At 37.0% G+C, this 21,052-nt stretch overlaps 1 protein-coding gene across 1 annotated transcript in view; it reads left to right on the plus strand.

Annotated features, from left to right (window-relative positions):
• Window positions 1–21,052, plus strand: part of caska (calcium/calmodulin-dependent serine protein kinase a) — a 201,281-nt gene that overhangs the window by 88,014 nt on the left and 92,215 nt on the right. The window contains exon 2 of the mRNA XM_073845095.1: window positions 15,376–15,488. Coding sequence (XP_073701196.1) covers window positions 15,376–15,488 — 113 coding nt within the window. The remainder of the gene's footprint in view (window positions 1–15,375; window positions 15,489–21,052) is intronic.

Below are 21,052 nucleotides of genomic sequence, written 5' to 3' on the forward strand. Positions count from 1 at the left end.
AAAACATAAAATGCCCTACTTATAATGTAAAATGTTGAATTTATAAAAGAATGGTTTATACAAAAAAAAAATTTTTTAAAGGTAAAAATCTTTTTTGTTGAATGAACAATTATGAGTAACATGTTAATTCATTTTTTTCTGCATGTATTTATTTGTATTAATTATCTTTTTTGATGTATTTGTTTAAATTGTATAAATTTTATATTCATTTATTCAAATAGAAATGTCTTGAGTTAGCATGTAGCATTCCATTTTTCTGCTTGTAAAGTTAAAAATAGTTTGACTTTTAAAAACCCTGGGCCAGTGCTATTGTTCACAGAGCAATCCGCAGAGCAGATAAGTGCGGCATACTGGTTGCTCTATCGTGCAGCTGCACTCCTCCAAGGCTTCCTGAATGTGCCGTGGAGAGCCGGAGCAGTATAATTTCTCTCTGAAGGCCCCCTTTACACCCAGCTACCACTGATCATCCGGTCTCCATTGTGGCTCCAGTGGCTGTAATCTGTATAAAATTAGCTTCTGAGATGTGATTTCCTTCTCTTTTTGTTACTTTTCCTTTTTGAATTAGTCACTTGAGTGGGTTTTTATTCTAATCCCACTTTTCCCCCGTCTTCTTCACGTATCCTTGATAGCAAGCGATTTAGAAGATGATTTTCAGTCTACAGCAATTGAAACTGAAGTGCTGGAATGATGTCAGCGTCTTCATCATCTAGATTTACATCACACTCTAATGAAATCTCTACTGCTCTGTCAGTGAACACAATCAGTCAAGCCCTTTATCACTGACGGTTAAATATCAGCTAATTCTGCCATAAAGTGCAGGAGTTTATTAACAAAAGCACAAAAATTGGACACAGTTGCATACAAAGTTTCATATCTGGTTCAAAATCATTTTAATATTTTCCACCTCTGATTTTAATCTTACTACCCTGAGGCCACAGATGAGAATTCTTTTGTAAAAGCACATTTGGTGCAATTTATCAATTAATTCTTGCTTAACAATTGTTGGACAACAGCAACACATTTTCTGGTAGTACTGTTAGAATTATTCAAACTAATGGGGATGAATACTTTTGCAACATTTAGCTAAAATCCACTAAATGCCACAGTTTTTTTGTTTGTTTTGTTTTTAAGAAGTTTAGATGAATTTATCCTAGCCTGCACACTCCCATGTAATGGGTAATGGCTGAATGTATTTTTCGTAAATGCAAGTTCCTCCTATCTCTTGTTCTTTGTTTTACTACCTCTACTGCACGTATTTACTTCTCTCTTTGAAACACAAGACGAGTTGACTCGGCTCACAGTTTATGGTGTTTGTTTTGAGTGGGTAATGTGAACATTAATCAAGACCTAAACAAGCATTTAACGTTCTTATTTGCCTACCACATTGCTTGTTACTGCAGTGAAGTGGTTCCATTTGTCCATTTGTTTTATGCATTGACCTTTGCTATGCATATTGACACAGTCCATGCATTAATTCATGTACACACACCTGTGCACACACAGACACTTTGCCTAATGTATGACGAATGCTGTTCTTTCTTGACGTCCTGTGCTTATGAAGTGGCAAAGAGTTGCCTTAATGTGACAACAGTGCCATGCCTTTTTAAACCAAAGGGGCCAAGTAGATTTTTAATGAAAATGAAGTTGCAAGATTGCCATTGCAACAATTTTAAAATATTGTTAGTGCTGCAACACTGACAGCGATTTTAAGTTTAAACATATAGAGATGCAACGGTTGACCAGGCATCAGTTTTTTTAGTTTCAGCTGAATTTGTCATTTGGCAAATAGTCATTTATTGACATTTATGGAAATATTACGAAATATTAAGTTTTAAAAAGGACGTCTAAAAACGGACACAAAGGTGAGAGCACATAAGCAGAAGTGTGTGTGTAATATATATATATATATATATATATATATATATATATCTATCAAAGAAAAAGAAACCTGAAAAAAAAAGATGTACTCAACTGTTTTCAAATATTGGTGACAATAAAAATGTTTCTTAAACAGCAAATCTGTATATTAGAATGATTTCTGAAGGATCATGTGACACTGAAGGCTAGAGTAATGACGCTAAAAATGTAGCTTTGATCAGAGGAATAAATTACAATTTAAAATATATTAAAATAGAAAACAGTTATTTTAAATAGTAAACATACTGTACTTTGTTGTACTTTGAATCAAATAAATGCAGGCTTGGTGAACAGAAGAGATTTCTTTAAAAAAAAAATTATATTTTACTATGAAGTATAATGAAGTATACACTTCATTTGTATATTAATATATTAATTTGCATATTTTATCTTCCTTCCCCTGAACAGCTGACAATAGTATAGCATACACATTTCAAAGTAAAAGTTCCACTCTAGGGCTATAAACTAATAACTTTTTTTTTTTAGATTTTCAACTTTTATGTATTTGTTTATTTTTAAAAGTACAATACTAAACATTGTCTGTGCAGTGTGGCCATGTTTCACCGACATACAACCCTGAGCTGTCAGGTGTCCTGCAGGTACCCACGCACACATGCCGTCTGAGGAGTTATCTTCCACAGGAGAAACCCTACACCTTTGCCATCATCTCTTGCTCACTGTAACGGATACCAGCTGTCACAAAACACCAGCGTTCTTCCCCTGCCAGCCTCCCCGCTGTCTGACCAATTCTCTCATCCTCCACTATATCCCTTTCTGTACTTCTCCTCACTCTCATCTTCCTGTGTCGCGTCTCTCTGTGCTGCTTTTCCTGTTTTTCACTTTGCATTTCCTTCCTCACCTCATATTCTGCCTACCGGCACATCTTCCCCCGTCATGCATTGCTGCAGAGGACATCTTCCCTGTCCATCATTATTTATGATCCCTATGTTCAGCACTCTTGCACAGAGAGACACTTCAATGAAATATTCACCTGCTCATCTTGCTGTAAAGTGGTTTACCCAGACTTGTTTATCCTGTGTGTGTGACCTGTCCCCGCTGTTCTCATGTCTGCACTGGTCTTATCTAATCTGCCTTCTTCTTTCTGGCACCAAACAAGGCATCCCTGCTGCGTGCTACAGCATGTCACTGCTTGTGCTTGTCATCTATAGCAGCTGCTGCGAGCGAACGGCCGATGCACACTTACTGCACCATTTCAGTTTGCAAAGGCTCTCATAATGCTATGATAAATCAGCACAGCAGGGGACCTCACAGGTTTCTCTCTGCACTGCTTTAGTCTAATGCATTTAGCTTTTTCCCTGAAATTAGTGAGTTTAGTGTTTTTTTTTTTGGATAGTCCACCAAAAAATGACAATTCTTTATTCAAGATGAATAATGTTAGTAAAAAAGTTTTTGACTGTTCAGAACTTAGCTGGAAAGGAAATTCAGAAACTGGACCTTTTGTAATTTAACTTTATATATAGTGGTAGCCTAGTATGTTCACCAGCTAAAAAATTGTTTTAAGTCAGTTATTTCTATTAGGGATGCACGATATGAAAAATTTTAACCGATACCGATAGCCGATAATTAAGTCCTTCTTGTGGCCGATACCGATACCCAATACGTTCATATTTTTATATGATAATTTTGTGCACCCAGGAGAATACAAAATCTAAGATAAACTAATGAAATGTATATTATATATCTAGGTCTAACAATCATAGCAAACATCAGTCCTGACTCTTCAAAAATGTTTTTATTTTTTGTGTAAGGCACCACAATTCTATATTAAATAAAATGCTTTGACATTTGTCAACCTGGAAAAAATGAAAAGTGCATCATGGTGTAAAGTCAGATGTGCAAATATCCATGGTAAAGCTTACGTGTAGTCCATTCTTATTGATCATATGAATGTGTGCAGCAGTCAAATCGGACAAGGCGGGGAATAAAACATCAGAATCGAGATAAAAAAAAAACATCTCAACTGTTCAGAATGCCGCAAACCCAACGCAGGTCATGTGACATGAACCAGCCAACCAGCTTCATCCTTTCCCTTGATAACATTGAAAGCACTGCCAAGTTAGAGAAACACCTTATCATAGCTGTACAGGACTAAACATTTTTAAATAATTTTGATAACAGAGCTACTGCAAGCGATTTTTAATGCTGAAAATCCATTTATCCTTTGCTGAAACTTCCGCGTCTTTATGGAGAGCGCAAGTCATGGTCGCTTAGCAACGGCAGAGGCCACTGGAGCTCAAGCTACAAGAGCAGTTTGGAAAGAAAGAGAACGCGCCGCGCATAGCGTTTTCCACGCGTTTTTAGGCGCGACATTTGAACGGCCCCTAAAACAGATTCACCGCGATGACGACCTCTGAAGTGAGATAATAGATTTGTTGTGTTAAAACTTGGCGGCTTTTTACCTCCTCTCGGAACCCTTGCTAAACATGTTGCAAATAGCAATAGCATTGTCCTCCGTGAAAAACTTCCAGACCTGCGAAGACGATGATGACGACACAGATGATGACGTATTAAACGCGACAAAGTCCGAGAGTCACTGCCTTTTTACCGCTCGGAAAGCAGATGAATCTCAGATAAACCAGACTGATTGATTGATTTACCAGCAAGAGTACTTTATCAGATCGGGTTTCATTTATTTATCGGAGCAATAAAAATGACGTAATTTTTACCCATATCGGTCGATAATTTATCTGTCCGATAAATATCGTGCATCCCTAATTTCTATCTTTTGCCGTAGTGTGTCAGTAGGAAATATCAGTTTACTTTAATTTTGCCATTAATGTAATAATCCAGTGAGATTTTTGTTTGCACAAGGAGTCTGACAACAGTCAGTGCTCCACACAGAGATCTGATCCCATCATCATCCAGTCTGTCTGGAATGACATGAAGAAACAGAACAAACGGAGACAGACTCTATCAGGTAGGTTTCTTGAAGCATCTTGGAGTCTCAGTTTGTTCTGTTTTTTCATGTCATTCCAGACAGACTATATGATGAAGACATCAGATCTCTGTGTGGAACACTGGCTGTTGTCAGACTGGATTATTACAATCATTGGCAAAATGAATGTTTGGAAATGTAAACTGATACTTCCTACTGAAACATTAGACGTAAAGATTTTTTTAGCTGGTGAAAATACTAGTGTTCTAATAATTTTGGCCACCACTGTATACCAGCAAGATATTCCTCAGTCAGCATTATTTTTCCTCTGCAAACTGAACTGTCAGTTTGTTTAACCTGTCGGTGGACATCAAACTCTACTGCAACTCCTTCAGGACTCCAACAGTTTAGATTAATGTGTACAGCCTGATCTTGAATAGACCGCTTGGCATAACAATTTCTGCGTTTGTGGTTGGTGTTATGTACATAACGTCATTTATGTATTGTCTAGGGAACGTTTATGCCAAAAACAACATGAGGACCATGACAGATTGAGTAGATAAAGCCCATTCAGATGTTATGGTTGCTCTGAGTGTCATGTATCCACAGCTCCAGCAGTTTAGCGTGGCCGAGTCCAGATCTGAGCCATGCGTGGCTGCACCTCGGCTCTCTGCCAGTAAGCGGCTTTGCACTTCACGCCATCTGCTCCGGCAGTTTGTGTTGGGGAAAACACAGCCCCTCTCGCACCCATATTAGCAAGATACAGTGATAATAATAAGCTCTCAACCACCTCTTCAATTTGCATTCTTCTACCATTTGCCGGCATTGCAGTTTTATAGCTGAATCAGAATAGACTTGTGCTTTAAATGCAGAGCTCTTTATTTATTAAGAAGTGTCTGCTTGTTTCTTGAAGGTCAGCAGACTGGCATAAATTGCAAAGGACGTGAGATGAGATTTTCTTTAGGTTAATCATTGAGTGTGTTCACATGCACCATCTTAAACTAATTATTCTTAATAATATGACAGCATGTGAGATCATGTTAACATTTTAAAACCTTGTTGTTTTACATTGTTAAGGTTACAAATACAAGCTCCCTGGTTTTATTGGCTTATTAGTGGCTTGTTGTCTGTTTAGCTATACATCAAAATGATGATTTCTGCGTGTCATGTAATGTGGGTTTTTATAATGAGCTGATTTTTGATTGAGGTTAATTCACTGTGCCACTTGGTGGAGATTTATTGTAAAAAATCCTTTTATTGTAACTGTTATGGATGGTCTTGTCTTTGTTTTTTTTTAAAAATAAGCCGCAAGATGGGTAATCAGATGAGACCTTTTAACCTTGTGGCTTATTGCTTTAGTAAATCTCATCAAATGCTCTGCTTAAAGGGATAATTCACCCCAAAAAAGGACAATTCTGTCATTAATTACTTACACTCATGTCATTCCAAACCCGTATGACCTTTGTTCATCTGTGGAACACAAGCTAGGATATTCGATTAAAACAAACTCTGGTGCGATTGCTCTGTTAGTGTGATTCGATTTGAGTAAGTGTGAACCCATTCGAACCCTGGTGCGCACCAAACAAGCGGACCGAGACCGCTAAAATGGTCTCGATTCACTTCCAAACAAACTCTGGTACGGTTTGGTTTGGTATCTTTAGGTTCACTGTCAAAAATGCCAGTGTGAATGCTAAGCGGACCAGGACCAAATGAATCATTTTCCTTTTTGGTCCGGACCAAATGAACCAAACTACAAGTGTGAACACACATTTTTGGGTGAACGATCCCTTCAAACTGTTTCCTTTGATATTTTCTTGTTAATACCTAATTGACTAACTGGGCAGCAGGGCAGCAGCCTTCAGTTTTAGACACAATGTAGCGCTGCTGCTCTCTCTAAACACTCCTCCTTTAAACTCTGTCCTCCACACGTTCACTGCACCTGCAGTTCATTAACAGTTCAGCCAGAGAACTCAGATGACAGGAAAACAGCAGCCAGCCTCTGTGGAGCACTGACCTGGGAACTGTACGGAGAGGTTCTGACAACACATATTTCATAAAGACTGTCTATTTTTATGTCTGGATATCTGTGGGTCAGAGTGAACTGGGTCGTCTGTAATGAAATGTAACTTGCGTACTTGAGGAGGACGGTGAGAAATTCTTACCGACTCGCCGGCAGTAAATATAGAGAATAAATGTCAAGTCTGAAATTGCGGCCGCGCTGAGCTTAAAGTATGTAAATATCACACCTGTTCATTTTCACTCATTGTAGGGAAAGAAAAATATTTTTCTTTCCTGTACAAGAGAAGAGATGATCTGCTGTGACAAGCCTGAAGCTAAGTCCTAAGAATATTTAAACTTGGATAAAGTTACTCATGAAAAAATGTATTTGTGTCTGATTTATTTTTTATTGCATTTTAAAAGAATTAAAATAAATGAAATGTTTAATTTACTCAGATCAGTTTTTTATGTCGCTTCATGTATTAAGTTAAGTAGAGGCAGTCAGTACAGTCTTTTTTTTTTTTTTGAGTAATGACTGATCGACTGACTGATCAGTCATCATGTTTACCTACAGGTCCTTCTCAAAAAATTAGCATATTGTGATAAAGTTCATTATTTTCTGTAACGTACTGATAAACATTAGACTTTCATATATTTTAGATTCATTACACACAACTGAAGTAGTTCAAGCCTTTTATTGTTTTAATATTGATGATTTTGGCATACAGCTCATGAAAACCCAAAATTCCTATCTCAAAAAATTAGCATATCATGAAAATGTTCTCTAAACGAGCTATTAACCTAATCATCTAAATCAACTAATTAACTCTAAACACCTGCAAAAGATTCCTGAGGCTTTTAAAAACTCCCAGCCTGGTTCATTACTCAAAACCGCAATCATGGGTAAGACCGCCGACCTGACTGCTGTCCAGAAGGCCATCATTGACACCCTCAAGCAAGAGGGTATGACACAGAAAGAAATTTCTGAACGAATAGGCTTTTCCCAGAGTGCTGTATCAAGGCACCTCAGTGGGAAGTCTGTGGGAAGGAAAAAGTGTGGCAGAAAACGCTGCACAACGAGAAGAGGTGACCGGACCCTGAGGAAGATTGTGGAGAAGGACCGATTCCAGACCTTGGGGGACCTGCGGAAGCAGTGAATTGAGTCTGGAGTAGAAACATCCTCAGGTCAAGCCACTTTTGAACCAGAAACAGCGGCAGAAGCGCCTGACCTGGGCTACAGAGAAGCAGCACTGGACTGTTGCTCAGTGGTCCAAAGTACTTTTTTCGGATGAAAGCAAATTTTGCATGTCATTCGGAAATCAAGGTGCCAGAGTCTGGAGGAAGACTGGGGAGAGGGAAATGCCAAAATGCCTGAAGTCCAGTGTCAAGTACCCACAGTCAGTGATGGTCTGGGGTGCCATGTCAGCTGCTGGTGTTGGTCCACTGTGTTTTATCAAGGGCAGGGTCAATGCAGCTAGCTATCAGGAGATTTTGGAGCACTTCATGCTTCCATCTGCTGAAAAGCTTTATGGAGATGAAGATTTCATTTTTCAGCACGACCTGGCACCTGCTCACATGGTAAATGGTTTACTGACCATGGTATTACTGTGCTCAATTGGCCTGCCAACTCTCCTGACCTGAACCCCATAGAGAGTCTGTGGGATATTGTGAAGAGAAAGTTGAGAGAAGCAAGACCCAACACTCTGGATGAGCTTAAGGCCGCTATCGAAGCATCCTGGGCCTCCATAACACCTCAGCAGTGCCACAGGCTGATTGCCTCCATGCCACGCCGCATTGAAGCAGTCATTTCTGCAAAAGGATTCCCGACCAAGTATTGAGTGCATAACTGAACATAATTATTTGAAGGTTGACTTTTTTTGTATTAAAAACACTTTTCTTTTATTGGTCGGATGAAATATGCTAATTTTTTGTGATAGGAATTTTGGGTTTTCATGAGTTGTATGCCAAAATCATCAATATTAAACAGAGGTGTAAAGAGTACCCGAAAACCATACTTGAGTAAAAGTACAGATACCTTACTGTAAAAATTACTCCATTACAAGTTACAAGTCACCAATTCCAATAAGACTTGAGTAAAAGTCTTAAAGTATCCGATTTTAAAAGAACTTAAGTATTTTACTCGTACTGAACGTAGGCTCAAAGAACACAAAGAAATGTGTATTTCACACATTACTGATAAAAGTATATAAAATATTGCCTAATGCCCCAAATTATATACACAATACTAGAACACATATTTTCCCAAATAAATGTTTAAAGTTGTTTAATGTTAAAAATTTGTTTAAAACTATTTAAAGTAACTGATTATAGCAAAATATAGATTCTAATTATTTGGGATATAAAAGTTTCATAGGATAAAACAATTTGCATTGATTTGTAATGATTTGCCATCCCTCCTGTTTCACATTTTTGAATGAATAGTAAAAAAAAAAATCCATTATTTCATCTGACAATTCACGATGACTTGATGGCATACAAATATTCACTTTTGCTGATGGAAAAGGGCATAAAGTCTCTGAAAGAAACTTTAAAAGAAAACGCATAGCATCATTACTGTACATTATAACATTACTCACATGGGCAGGGCCAGATTAACACTTTGTTGTACCCTGGGCAACAATATTCAAGGGCCCCATCATCACAACCCCAGGATCACCATAATATGGTCAAATATAGAATATATTACTGTAATATACAGTAAATATACTCAATACTTCAAATCCTAACTGTCATCATATTTTGATTTACAAATATTTAAATGCTCATAGAACTACAAATGCACTACTATGTCCCCTATCAAAGATATTCACTCACATATGATGCTATGAAAACAAAACACATCAGCATCTGTACAGTATAATCTGGTAAAATTGACCCACTACATTGAGAGGGAGGGAAGTATCCTCCATTTTCACAAAAAAATGAATAGCTAAGCAACCACTTCAAACCATTTGCCAGTAGCCAACGTTACTTTTTCCCCGGTACTTTAGCCTGCTTTGTTGTAAAAACGAAAACATTTATTTCAGTGAAAAATAAGTCCAAAACTCTCTATTTTAATATTTTGAAAAATCTTTTGCTTTTTTTTTTTAATGTGTTTTAATTTTTCTGATAATCAAATGAAAGCATAAACATTTATTTATTTTTAATCAAATGAAAAATAAACCCTTTTAATTTTTGGCAAACAAACAGAGGTTTACTGTTAAAATCAATACATGGAAGAAAAATTATATTCAGTTTAAATAATAATTGTAGTATTTTTTTCGACAATTAAGTGGTTAATCTTGTTGTAATATTTATTTTTTATCATATATATTGTTTTATGTAAATTATTTAAATAGGAATATATAAACACCTACATTATACTGTACAAAAGGAATACAAGACTAATATTGTTGTTACATGTTGAACCGTACTTTTATTTTGACAGGTTGCCGTGAAGTTTCGGTGTGTACAGTATGATATGATGCTAGTTTTCTTAAATGAAACGGTAAAAGTGACTAGGGTTACCACTTTTAATACCCCAAAATAAGGGACGCAATAAGGGGGGGGGGGGGGGGGTAAAAAGGTTTCATATGAGTTGGCATATAATATGGGACGTCCTGAATAAGAACTGATCATTGTTTTTTTTTTTCTACTTTTTAGAAATGGGGTCTATATACCCCGTTAAAATGTAATCATGTCTAGAGATGCACCGATCGATCGGCATCCGATCGCAATCGACCGATAGGGGCGCTATCGGTTTTGATCGGAGTTCTCAAAATAGATCAGAGCAGGCCGATCAGATGACGTTTACAACAACAAACAGCCGCCAGAGCACGCATTCCCACTTCTCAGACTAGGGTCTCCTAATGGGCCGGGCGCGGCTGTCTCTACAACGCATTAACACTGAAGATGACGTCGCCGGTGAGGGGATTTCCTCCCCTCTGGTCTATGCATCCCTGCCTCTGCTGAATTATTTTTATCCACGGTGGGGATAAAACGTCCCGCGAAGCCGCTCCTACGTCCCGATCTAAATCAAATTATTTGCAATACGCGCTTTAAAGTCGTCTAAATCAAATGATTCGCCATACGCGCTTTGAAGTTGAACGTACTGAATCAAATGATTCGCGATCCGATTGGAGCGCTTCAAAACAGTGAATCTTTTTGCGACGCAGTGGTTTACTGATTCTGAGTTTCCAAAAAGCTCCGTTGATACTTTGCTCACCTTCTCTATAAAATGTATTCGTTGTTTGAAATTAAACCATTACTATTAATACAATGTTTTTATTAAATTGTGATCACATAATACAGCTTCTGTCATATTCATGACCTGACACTCATTATCTGGTTCTTGCCTAAAAAGACGGGTATAATGCACGTTGTTAACAGATAACAGTAACAGTTTGGTCAACCTCTCCCTATGGAGAGAGAAAAAAAAGTTTCTAAAAGCATCCCCCCTTCTGTTTTTTTTTCACAAATTGCACCCTGTATATGTATATGTATGTGTATATGCATATGTATGGCATATTTATTTTATTTTTCCACAAAAAGCTTGTTGCTAAACTCTAAATTGTGATTTTAAGAAAGAGCCTCCTGAGAGTTAAATGTTTATTATGGTGCACATGTGTGTTTTGCACAATCATTTTTTTATTTTAAGATTTAACTCTTTTATTAGATTTAACTTTTTCCACAGAAAAACTAAGGTTCATAGTTTACAAATTGTGTCAGCTCTAAAAGAGTGAAATGTTGTGTTGTACATAATTACTGCCAAAAGACAGTTTAAGATAGTAAGCAACACTTACTCTATGTAAGCTGAGTCCAAGTTGTCTGAGAGTCTTGAGAGTGTTCAATATTGAAATTTGCCTCAGCCTGCAATAAAACTGGTCAATTCATGATACTTTCTCATTTCCTACTTTTTATACTAATAATACAATGTCAATGTTTGTACATGAGACAACAATATTGAAGAATTTATGGATTTGACGCTGTGATCGGTAATATCGGGATCGGCAGATACTGCTTTTGGTGATCGGTGATCGGTGATCGGCCCCCAAAATCCAGATCGGTGCATCTCTAATCATGTCCCATATCTCAAAAATGCTGCAGTAAAAAGTTTTCATATGAGTTGTGCATATAATATGGGACGTCCTGAATAAGAACTGATCTTTTTTTTTTCTACTTTTATAAATGGGGTCTATATACCCCGTTAAAATGTAATCATGTCCCATATCTCAAAAATGCTGCAGTAAAAAGGTTTCATATGAGTTTTGCATATAATATGGGACGTCCTGAATAAGAACTGATCATTGTTTTTTTTCTACTAAAGTGTAATAATGTCCCATTTCTCAGAAAAGAACCGTCAAGTAGGCTACACCAATAAATAAAACGGATATTAAAGCAGAAATGCAAATAAATAAGTAAGTAAAAATTCACGAGCATTTTGTAGTATTATCTCTCAGTCCTGGGCGTCTAAATGAAAAGCGCTCTGCAAGCGCGTTCTCTCTGTGTTGTTTCTGAAACTACCGTAATCACTGTAATATGCGCGCATACTTAAAATCAATCGCGGCTGGCTTGACCGTGTTTTTCTAAACCGCGGCTGGCTTTACCGCAGTGAGTATTTGCATGAGACGCTGCTTTAATTTTTTTTAATAAAAAATACGGGACAAAACCCGCGCAATTTCATTCTCAAATACGGGACGATTCCGTATTTTAAGGGACGGGGGGGCAACCCTAAAAGTGACACTCACAGCAGTTTTGGAGATTGAGTTTATCTGTTCATGTGAGGTGCAAATGCAAAAAATTACCGTGAGCGTCATGCGTGCTTCAGTATGCGCGTAGTAAAAAAAAACGCGTCTCCACCATTCATATTAAAACGGTCTTTTTGCATTTCAGTTTTCACATACACTAGTCCATATCGCGATTTGAATTAAGTGACCAACTTTTGATTTATTAACCCAAAAATCGACGAATTCCGTGGTATCCCGCGCTATAGTAAATTCCGTTTTTATGAATGGAGCGCGCGATCCCGTCCGTGTTTTCGCGGAGGAGACATTGTAAACGCGCGACTATGTAGAGACAGAAATGACATGCCTTCGTGTAAATAAGATAAATAACATAAGGCAATTTATTTTGCTCGTGCCCTTGCTGTCCTGGGCCCTTTAGATGTCGTGGGCCCCTGGGCAATTGCCCAGTTGCCCGTATGGTTAATCCGGGCTTGCACATGGGGATTTTGAATTCCGCACAGAGATTCCGTTCACGTTCATGTGGAGTAGTCTCATTTAGCACATAGGTAAATAGCATCCAGTACCTTCAGCACCCTGCAGATGGCCATATCGCCTCTTCCGCACAAGAAATTACCCATAGCAGAAAAAGATGCCGACTTGTCGCGCACAATCACAATGTAATGAGTAACGGTAAGTGTACGTTCAAATGTAGTGGAGTAAAGAGTACATATATTACATAAAAAATGTAGTCGAGTAGAGAGTAAAAGTTGCTTATATTTTTGATACTCAGTACAAGTAAAAAGTAGCCAAAAAAATACTTAAGTACAGTAACGAAGTCCATTTACTCAAATACTTTACACCACTGATATTAAAACAATAAAAGGCTTGAACTACTTCAGTTGTGTTGTAATTAATCTAAAATATATGAAAGTCTAATGTTTATCAGTACATTACAGAAAATAATGAACTTTATCACAATATGCTAATTTTTTGAGAAGGACCTGTATAGGACAGAAACAAACAGACCTATTGACATCAATCCATTGCACACAAACAAGCAAAACTTGCTCTAGAGGTCTCTCTGCTGCCCTCTTACTTCAGGTCCACAGAAACACTCAGAGCTCATGCTGAGAAGGGTTAGAAGGCTTTGGTAAATCGGTTCACAGTTCTTCACAGAAAACCAGCCCTCCCCCCTGCCTCTCTACTCCCCACTGTTTCTCAAGCACTCAGTCCGCACAGAGCGTTCCCATTTTTCTCATTGCTGATTTAAGCATCTTCTCATTCCTAGAAAGAGGCCAGGCTTTTTGCTTTAGTTGCTGATACTCAACTTGTGGCTATCGAGCCATGTACAGCTCTAATGACATTGCTGAAACGGAAAATCTCAGTTCCCTCTAAAAGCTTTCCATGAGACATATGTCAGTTGTAATAGTTGTCAGCTTCATTGCAGTTCACTACTTATTTGCATGATGTTGAACTTTATTGCACTGTCAACAGCTACTGCCACCTCAGATTTCAATATCTGATTGAAAACTAACTTTTGGAAACTTTTTCTTGCTATGAATCACTGTCAGTGTGAGTTATGTTTGGATATTAGTTTTTTAGTTTTTTTTTTTTGAATGAGCTATTGCTGTGTAAAAATCTAATTTAACAGGTTCATTGGTCAGAAACAGCAACAATAGCTCAGTTTTTTGAGAAAAGAGGAAATAAAGGCAGTGTTGAGGCCTGCTAAATGAAAAATTGTTTACCCTGGAGGTTAAGGCATGTGTGATATTATGTTTGATTATGATTTTTATTCCATTTTAAAAGATCTGGATGCTTTTCTGACAATTATAGTTGTTTTCCCACTCATAGAATATGCTTTTTTCTGCCTCCCCTCTCTGTCTAAATGATACAATTACCAGATAAATCATACTGAATATAAACCAGAATTGGAGCTTTTTAGAGATTATCATCATTCTTATGAACAGCCTACATGTTTAGTTTAATTTTTAATTTGAAGTAAATGTATAAAATAATTGTGTATTTCAACTATTCAAAATTAATTTACCATTATTAAAGAGATAATTCACCCAAAAATGAAAATTCTGTCGTTAATTATTCACCCTCATGTCATTCTAAACTAGGGCTGGACAATATATCGAACGATATTGTGAGGCGCGTTTAGTCAATGAAGCCGGTGCTTTGATTAGTAGTAAATCTCCATCACGTGCGTTCCGATCAGGTTCCGCTGGAGCGGCAATTAATACACAGAGGCGTATATCTCTGACAAGCTACGCCATATCGAGCTTAATATCGAATGCGCCTCACAATATCGTTCGATATATTGTCCAGCCCTATTCCAAACCCATAAAACCTTTGTGCATCTACAGAAAACAAATTAAGACAGCAACGGAATTACCGCATTCAAGGCCCAGAAAGAAAATTGTTGAATAAAGTCATCATTTTTTGTTTTCTTTGCACGCAATAAGTATTTTCATAACTTAACTAAGGTTGAACCTCTGATGTCACATAGAGTATTTTATTAATTTCCTTACTACCTTTCTGGGCCTTGAACGTATCAGTTGCGTTGCTGTCTATACAGGTTCAGAAAGCTCTCGGATTTCATCCAAAATATCTTAATTTGTCTTCCGAAGATGAACGAAGGTCTTACGGGTTTGGAACGACATGAAGATGAGTAATTATTAACAGAATTTTCATTTTTGAGTGAACTGTCCCTTTAAATAGTAACATAACAGCATTATATTGGTCATTGTTCATCTACTCTTTATCAATTTCAGCATTAGCCACTGAAAAACCCAGCATATGCAAGACTCTTAATTGACCTGTTTGTTTCCTTTCCAGGGGGCCATTTAGTGTGGTACGAAGATGCATCAACAGGGAGACGGGCCAACAGTTTGCTGTGAAGATTGTGGATGTGGCCAAATTCACCTCCAGTCCTGGTCTTAGCACAGAAGGTAAAAAAAAAATTGTTTTTCTTTTAGATGATGATTGTGGAGAATTCATCAGCTCTGACCTTTCCAAAGCTCAGAATACATAATTAGTGTTTATTTTGAATAAGCATTGAATTCTTTACATAGAGCTGGAAATCAGCCAAAGCGAATGTCTGGGTTTGTGTTGATTTGATCACCACTCTCTAATCAGAACTTTTGGAGAGGAAATCCTGTGTGATCTTATGCAAAATAAGCAGACTAGAAAACCAGCTCACCTCTTAAACATCTGCGGTTGAAGTAACTAATGCAGCTGTCCAAAATGTACTGTGGAATTAGCTTTGCTTGGCTGTAACATATTTTATATACATGATACAGCGAGTGGGCAGCATTTGTTTTACTGTGGATAGGCCTGCTGATAATACAGTGAAGTACATTACAGTGGGATCGAGTAACCTTGAAGACCTGACTTTTTGTTCTTTTCACCACTGGAGTAAATTACATTTTATAATATATTAAAATAGAAAATTAATTTAAAAAAATTATGCGTGTTCTAGCCGGGACCGTTTTTTTTCCGAGTTTCATGGCGGACGTCCAAATCCCGTATCATTTTATAAATATTACTCTTTTTGTGTCACGGAATGTAGTTTTAAGAGGTTTTCAGGCGAGAACTTGTTTATAGTTCAAATATGCAGTTTGTTAATAAAGATAACGTCTGTTTGAAAATTTGCTTCGTCGTTTTCGGACGTGCGAGAGCCATATCGTCAGGGGGCGTTCTGCACTCATCAATCCCCTCGAGAGCGCTCTCACCACGGCCAGATCTTCAGGAATTTCCCGCTGGCTCTGGTGTCTCTGTAGTGGTTACACACGACATGTAATTCATTATGGGTAAATCTAACGGGCAGTCTTTGATCTCATTCATTTATTATTTGTTCCAGAGAAGAAGCAACTTTTTGATGCCTGTTTTTGTTGTTGTTGTTTATTAAATATTATTACTCAAATAAAAATGTATATAAACTATATTTTAAATAATGTATTTAATAATAGTATTTAGTATTGAGAAACGTGCGTGTATTCGTGATGGTGATTTTAGTTAACGTTACATTGTTCCGCCTTTAGATGGCGACAAGAGACAGTGTTATGAGTGAGCAGTTAATAGTGACTTTGGGATTTTTAAAATGAAAAGTTAAGCGGAAGTTATTTTTAGCTTCAACAACAGCTTGCTACAGGGAATAAATGCACTGAGCAGCAAAATCACCCTTAATAGATGAACGGATATTAACGCTTTCTTCAGTAAACATTCAAACTAATGTCATATCATCATGAATATGAACAATGAATGCTCTATCAGATGCAGGTATGTTATGACTCGCTCAATCCATCTCTCTGTGATAATACTCAAACATGAAACAGTGATTTTTTTTAATACAGGTTTTAATACAGTAATACAATAGGCTTTCAATGAAGCAACTCAACATTCCTTTGTTACTAGTTCTAAAGTGATTCTTTGGAATTAGTAACGAAGAAGCTTATGCTCAGCTGACCAACTGTCAAACTTTGATTTGAATTCATGGCGGAAGGAATAGTTCGCACAAAAGAGGGCTTTTAAAGACACTCCGTTGTTATTTTGTTTATGTATTTACACACTCGTGCCGTTGAGCTGTTGTATAAACGCAATATCACACTCGTAGACTTGAGATATGGCTGTATATCGGCACTCTGTGATTACCTACGGCGAATCACAACCGTGCCGACATACAGCCATATCTCAAGTCTATGAGTGTGATATTGCTCATATATATATATTTTATTTATCTTGATATTGTCAACTCAAAACAACTGTGTGTAGAGAGGCAGAGGATGTCACACCTGAACACTGTTTTTTCCCTCCTTAAAATGTCATTCTTTTCTGTTTAGATCGCACTTACTGATAGATCATTAAAAGATTGCCTCTCAATCTCATTTTCCGGTTGCATTTCAACTTCCTGTTTTGGCAGTAAATCAAATAGCTGGTCTAAATGAGGATATGGGTAGCATGCAAATATAAATAGACTGAATTAAGATGAAGGTAATTAAGTAACTTTACCCTCTTTATTGTTGTATGTGTTTGTGTGTGAGATGTAGTCTGCTTTTTCGAGCCACAAAAGCTTTTGCAGCTAGTGGAGCATTCTTGCTTAGTCAGTTAACAAGACTGACCGATATATACTCTGTCTCTGCAGTGTATATCGGGTTGGAGTCTGCAAGTCTCCCTTGAGACAGAATCACTGTACTTCCTCTATCACAGTGAGGGCGTGTGTAAGCCTGAAAACATAGCCAAACAGTTTCAGCGTGAATTCTCCGAAGAGAGAGAATTTCTTTGGGTAGGATGTTAAGTACATGTGCGTGTGAGAGAGATCTTTGCCCAGGGCATTGTGTTATCTCAGTCCACTGCTAAACCTCTGTCTCATCTCTCCTGAGTTTCACAGTCTCTGCAAACACTCTGCCCACCTCCCTTCTGTCTTCCTGCTATGTGGGAGAGAACACACTCATCTTGGTATTTCAGAATCTACTGTACAACTCATGAGGCTCAGTGACTTAAAATGCTACAGTAGCTCTGACTTTTGTCACTGTATTACCTTTTAAAAGTTTTTTTCCATCTGAGTTCAGAATAGAAGCAACTCAACGAACTTTCCTTGTAGTTTATTTGCAGTCACACACACACACACACACACACACACACACACACACACACACACACACACACATGTTTGTTTTTGTGAATTGTGGGGACATTCCATAGACGTAATGGTTTTTATACTGTACAAACGATATTTGCTATCACCCTACACCTTCCCTACACCTAAACCTAGCCCTCACAGGAGACTGTGCATATCTTTACATTCTCAAAAAAACGTATTCTGTATGATTTATAAGCCTTTTGAAAAGTGGGGACATGGGCAATGTCCTCATAAGTCACCCTCTCCTTGTAATACCTGTGTCATACCCATGTTATTACACCAATTTGTGTCCTGATATGTCACAAAAACAAACACACACACACACACACACACACACTCGGCTCTAAGGTTGTGACGAAGACTCTCAGCAAGTGAAACATCTGTAGGATTCAAGCTTCTCTTTCTGTAACTTTTAAGAGCAAAGAGCATCAAAAATCCTAGCTTCAGACACCATAAAATACACCAATTTTCTATCTAGGAACAACACATTTCTTGGTGTGTTTTTTTTCTCTAACTGAAATGTGAAATTTTCGTATTCACTAACCAGGCATGACTTGAAAAATTCAGCTTTCAGATGATGTATGAATCTCAGTTTTAAAAAAATGACCCTTATGACTGGTTTTGTGGTCCAGGGTCACATATAATGTTCAGTTGCTTAATTGGAGTAGCAATGAGTTGCTTCAAACCACACTGAGATTTTAATGTAGCTGGGGCTACCCAGCACAATGTCCTGTTACATAATGTCCTGCCACATATCAGAAAAAATGCTGTAAAAATAACAATATTGAGAAATATTATTACAACTTAAAATAACTGTTTTCTGTTTTAATATATTTTAAAATGTAAATTATGGCAAAGCTGATTTTTCAGCAGATATTACTCCAGCATTCATTGTCACATGATCCTTTAGAAATAATTTCTAAAGGAAAACAAACCTTTATTATTATTATCAATGTTGAAAACAATTGTTCTGTGGAAATCATGGTACATTTTTTGCAATAGAAAGATGGACAGTTCAAAAGTACAGCATTTATTTAAAATGGAAGTCTTTTGTAACATTATACAATGTAACAAATACTTTACTGTCACCTTTGGTTAATTTAATGTATCTTTGCTAAATAACAATTGTAATTTATTTAAATAAAATATTACTGACCTTATAATGACTATTACTGACTTGTAAAATCTTCCATTCCTATGTCGATCCCTTTTGGTATCGTTCATAACCTTGACTTTCATTATCATTACAATCATTACACCAAGACCTGTGGAATCTCAGCGTAATCTGAAAAATCAGCAGGAGTGCACAGCCTGGTAATGAGCCTTGTAGACGAGTAACACTTCCCATAATTAAGTGACATTACTGACTCTTGCTCTGTGTGACACTTCAGCTGGATATTCTGCTCTTTGATTTTTCAAGATACTTGGCATTTTCCCCCCTTAAACTCTTATTTCTTACATGACCAGTCTACAAAAACACTTGTTTAGATAACCTGGCATCCTTATTAAAAAAGTTTCATTTAAGGATTTAAGCTGACTTGAATAAGTGTAGATGTATCAACTCTTCTTGCTTAATAATAAAATTAGGGCTGTCACTAACAAATATTTTGGTAATCGAGTAATTGGTCGATTATTCTGACGATTAATTAGATGTGGTAATAAATAGATCTAGGGGACAATGTTGCCAAGTCCATGGTTTCCCTGCAGAATTGGCCTTCTTTAACGCTGTTGCCAATAAAGACGCTCTTGTCCACAGGTTGAAGCAACCCCAAAAACTTGTGAATTTTTCCAGGGGAACCCAGCAATTCGGCGGTTTTGTTGTGAAAACCTGGCAACCCTGCTAGGTGAACAATAGATTTTTAAAATGACTTAAAATGCATATATAATATGTGAGGCAATAATAATCGATACAAATAAAATATCAAAAGCAAATAATCACATGGTTTCATTGAACAAACAGTTAAAATACATAATGTAGTAAATCAATACAATCATAACTTATGTACATTATGTATTATATCAAATGCCTGCAGAGGGCACCAAACACCCTGACGACTGTTTTTATACTTCACAGCGTGATCTAAATCTTGTTTAATATTGACTAACCAACAATTAATTCAAATATCCACTTAATCTTTAATATTTGGCCACTTCTTTATGATAGAAATGCTACAGCCACTGTAATTTCTTGATTATAACATGCAAACTCAAACCAAAACTCAAAACTTTTATTTTGGATTTGCGATGAACAGTTAGCATATTTAGAAAGATAATGATGTATTCTTCTGTGTTGGTTTATAAATTATTTACATTATAAATCTGATAGAATGGTGCACATTTTTCCCAGATGAATGTTATAAGCAGCTCAGACTCACAGCAAATGTAAAGATGGAGTTTGAGACATCCGCACTTATAAATAATAACAGTTTGTGTGGAGCAGCATTTACTGTGAACGGAGCCACTCTGAGATGCACATAACCTACTCCCATATAAACATAGTGCATATTAAAACAACAGGGCATATATTTAACTGAATCAAAGCCTTTGTGAATTCACAATAGCACTATGATTTATAATGATTTTAAAATGGTTTTAATACTTCATGCAGCCTCAGAAAAGGTCTTATAAAGCTGTTCATGGATTCTCTTTCGTGGAATGCTCCACTTTCTGTATTTTGCCTGTATTTTAAATTTAATTGAGGAATGACAGCCCTAAATAAAATATATAGGGGTTCTACTGTACTATGAATAACAGGTGGTGAAAAGAAAAAAATAAATCTGTGTATATTTGTGGTATCACCTGTATGCATAAATCTGTATTATAAAAGCTGTACTGCTGTTGACACATCCCAAAACTGATCGTTTTGTGTGGTCT

Source organism: Garra rufa, chromosome 8 (genome assembly GCF_049309525.1).
Source record: "Garra rufa chromosome 8, GarRuf1.0, whole genome shotgun sequence".
In the NCBI taxonomy this organism is placed as follows: domain Eukaryota; kingdom Metazoa; phylum Chordata; class Actinopteri; order Cypriniformes; family Cyprinidae; genus Garra; species Garra rufa.